Here is a 3,519-nt window from a genome sequence, read left to right on the forward strand (position 1 = left end):
TTAATATATATATATACTAGGGCCGGGACTTTAACGCGTTAATTAAGATTAATTAATTACACAAAAATTAACGCGTTAAAAAATTAACGCATTTTAATCGCACTTATTTTTGCACCGCGGAACGTTTCTCACTGGATGAGTTTCAGGGGTACCGATTATACTGGAGCACCAACTAACGTTCATGACTTCAACAACAACAAACCACAGTGAACAATAGTCAAACATGAACGAAAAGCTGATGAGACCGCTTTGGTTGGCCCCGTGGATGGGACATTTTGTTTTAAAAAACGGACGGATGGAAGCATCGATAAGAGCACGGTTGTTTGCAAATTATGCAAAAAGGAATTTGCGTATCACCGCAGCACATCAAGCCTCAAGTATCACCTCAATGCAAAACTATAGCGCTAGTGGAAGCTAGCGTGGACGTTAGCCCGACTCGGAGTACAAGGACCCACACCCAATTCGCGTTGATCAAACAGTGGCCTATGCAACAGAGAGATTTTATTTTTCATCAGGATATTGGAAGAATAGGAGGGATTGAGGTCAATCACTGGCACTTTTTTATTTTATTTTAAATGGTACAGTACACTTTATGTTGAACTATTTATTACGTTGTTGGTGCAACTGGCACTTTATGTTGAACTGTTTATTGTTTTGGCCAAGGTTATTGAGAGAGTTGGACTGAAATTGATTAGATTTTTTAAATCAACTGTTGGTAAATCAACAAAGTCTGTTATGGCCTCTGAAGCAACAGAGAGATGTTTTCTAATAGTCAGGGTTTCCAATCTTCTGAATGTACTTGAAAGTATTGTGTTTTACTTAAAAAACAAAGTGTTATAGTTTACAGAAGGTATACCTACTGAATCTCTGAAATGTACTATATTCCTAAATATGCTATTGCTACACTTTATGGCAAAAATTGCACTTTTCTGTTGGTCTTTGTTAAGTACCACCTTGAAAAAAATAAACAATGTTTTGTTGCTTAAGCTTATGTATTCAGTCATTATTCAATGGTATACTAAAATCCATGTGAAAAAAATTGCTTGTCACTGTTCTCAGGTCAAATATTTATGTGATTAAAAATGCGATTAATTGCGATTAATGAATTACAAAGCCTGTAATTAATTAGATTAATTTTTTTAATCGAGTCCCGGCCCTAATATACCACCTCTGTTTATAGCCTATGAAAAAAACTATTAGAAATAGAAGGCTAAAGCTAACGTTAGCAGATAGTGACAATGTATGCTAGCTAGCTAGCTAGCTCAACGATTCCTTAAATAATATTGCCACAGAAAAACTTTTCAGTTCACATCACGCTCTGCCGCTACGACAGGGAGCTCTGCTCTGAACACCTGAACGGCCCGTTCTAACAGCTGTTCACCAGCGTGCCACAGTGACTCCAGACGCACAGTTAATATTAACGAACGCACCCATAGGTAATGTAGCTGCTGAAGCTAGACCATCATCTCGGAGCAGCAGAGCCTTATTATACATCCATGAGCAGAGCCGACAGGCAGGAAGACGAAAGGTGACAAGTTTGCATCACTGAGAATTTGAAATGAGAAAAAATAAACCTCTAGAAACATGTGTGTCAATACCTTTTGGTTTGGTTGAGTTAGTTTAAAAAAATGATTAGTTTTCTTATATAAAGCACTTACTGGTATAGTGGGCGGGGCAGGGGGTAGGCCACAAAACGTTTGTGTGCCACTGCGAAGATGTACTCCACCAGGTCATGCAGGAGGTAACGGTTTGGACTAGAAACCAGGATAAAAGGAGGAAGAAAACAGGTTAAGGAAGAGATTCATTTCCATGTTAGTCTTTGCCGACACAGATACAGGTCATGAACTATAGACGACAAGATATGTAGACAAAAGGTGTTCCATTTTTCTATGCACCCAATGTCCTCCATACAGATGATCGGAATGCTTTTTTCCACTTTATTGCAAATTAACATTATCCGTTTGCATAAAGAAAACAGAATTGCTTTTGTCAATTGACTGTATACATTTCAGAATACACATTGTTCAGTATGATTAAACCTTCTTTTCTACATGCGACGGCTGTATACGTGTCATATGTTCAGCTTTTAGGTACATTTTATGAAGCTAAAATCATAACTTTTTCCCATGGCACTCGGGGACCTCAGAGCCTCTCATTGCTGCCTGTGCAAGAGAGCTACAGTAGGGATAAGAGCAGGCAGGCAGCAATCGGATCTCAATGCATCTTGGTACCACTTTTGATGGGATCACCTCAGACACATGTGAAGGCCATGTCTGAACAGGGTATTTGTTCAGGGTTCTGTCTTTTCTTTCCTCCCAAGACTAAAAAGTTATACTTTTGTAGGATTCCTATTTTCCTACTATTAAAAATACAATAAAAACATGTATTTCTGTGCAATGCAGCCATTCAGACCCAGGAAATGTTTTGATGCATTAAACTTTAAGGACTACAATGAAGTGTTTTTTTTTTTGTTACACTTTCTTGGACCAGTACAAAGAATGGTTATAATGGCTGATTGATCTTGCCATGAATTAAAATCTGTAAATAATGTGTGTTTTGTGTTATGATTGTAGAATTTCATGACTGCTCTACTCCCAGGGAAAGGTTTTCAAACAAAGGGATTATTTAAGGGCTGACCACCACCTACCCAACTAAAGCGTAGGTCTTTCCATTAGCATCCGGGTCTCTGATAGCATTGACAATGGCCTTGGCCACATCCACCACCTGCAGGAGGAAAGAGATGGTTAAGCCAGGATTGTTTGAACATTTAGAGTTATTCACTGTGTATCGTTTCCTTAAGACAAACAATAGAGATGGATAGAATAGAATCAATGGGAGCAATACAGTGATGCTCCTTGTGAAATTCCTTCTGTCTTAAGCCAACTTAACCTGAAGTCAGGAGCTTCACAGAGACTCAGCTGCTAAGCAATTTCTGGATATTTAAATGTGTGATAAAGGGATAGATTTCAGAAGGGGTATTGCTTTAAATAAACGTACATAAACAGGCTGCTTCACGGTCTTCTTCCCCCGGGATATGAGTGGAATAGCATTCCCAAACCAACGCATATCTGAAAAAGATTTGAAGAAACACATAGCATTTGGAGTTAAACTCTTCAAACGTCTACTCCCACTGTCAAACAAGTGGTCCAACTTGTTTTTTTAAATATAGTGTATATACCTGTGTTCGTAGAAGGAGTGTTAGAGCATTTTAGAAAAAAAAGACCCGTTTCTCATTACTCAGAAGCCCTTTCTCATTTCTCTAATTTCCCCTCCTCAAGACTTAGTCCCGCCCACAGGAGATGCGAGCGGAGGACTGATGAGGGGAACCGAGGAGAGAGGAGGGGAAGCAGCAGGCGGTTAGAGAAATGAGAACTCCTCTCCTCTGAGCGGTCATTTTAAAGAGACGTCCATTAATGATGACAGGAGGCACAGCAGCCCTCATCATTAATGGACGTCTCTTTAAAATGACCGCTCAGAGGAGAGGAGTTCTCATTTCTCTAACCGCCTGCTGCTTCCCCT

At 39.5% G+C, this 3,519-nt stretch overlaps 1 protein-coding gene across 1 annotated transcript; it reads right to left on the reverse strand.

Annotated features, from left to right (window-relative positions):
• Nucleotides 1–1,629: 1,629 nt before the first annotated feature.
• Nucleotides 1,630–3,115, reverse strand: LOC104958538 (NADH dehydrogenase [ubiquinone] 1 alpha subcomplex subunit 9, mitochondrial-like). Its single transcript, XM_010786280.1, has 3 exons — nucleotides 2,998–3,115; nucleotides 2,648–2,724; nucleotides 1,630–1,754 (listed from the first exon to the last, which is right to left on the reverse strand). The coding sequence occupies exons 1-3, from the start codon at nucleotides 3,091–3,093 to the stop codon at nucleotides 1,655–1,657; spliced, it is 273 nt and encodes a 90-aa protein (XP_010784582.1). The 5' UTR covers nucleotides 3,094–3,115; the 3' UTR covers nucleotides 1,630–1,654.
• Nucleotides 3,116–3,519: the final 404 nt, after the last annotated feature.

Source organism: Notothenia coriiceps, unplaced genomic scaffold, assembly GCF_000735185.1.
Source record: "Notothenia coriiceps isolate Sejong01 unplaced genomic scaffold, NC01 NC01_scaffold00028954, whole genome shotgun sequence".
Classification (NCBI taxonomy): Eukaryota; Metazoa; Chordata; class Actinopteri; order Perciformes; family Nototheniidae; genus Notothenia; species Notothenia coriiceps.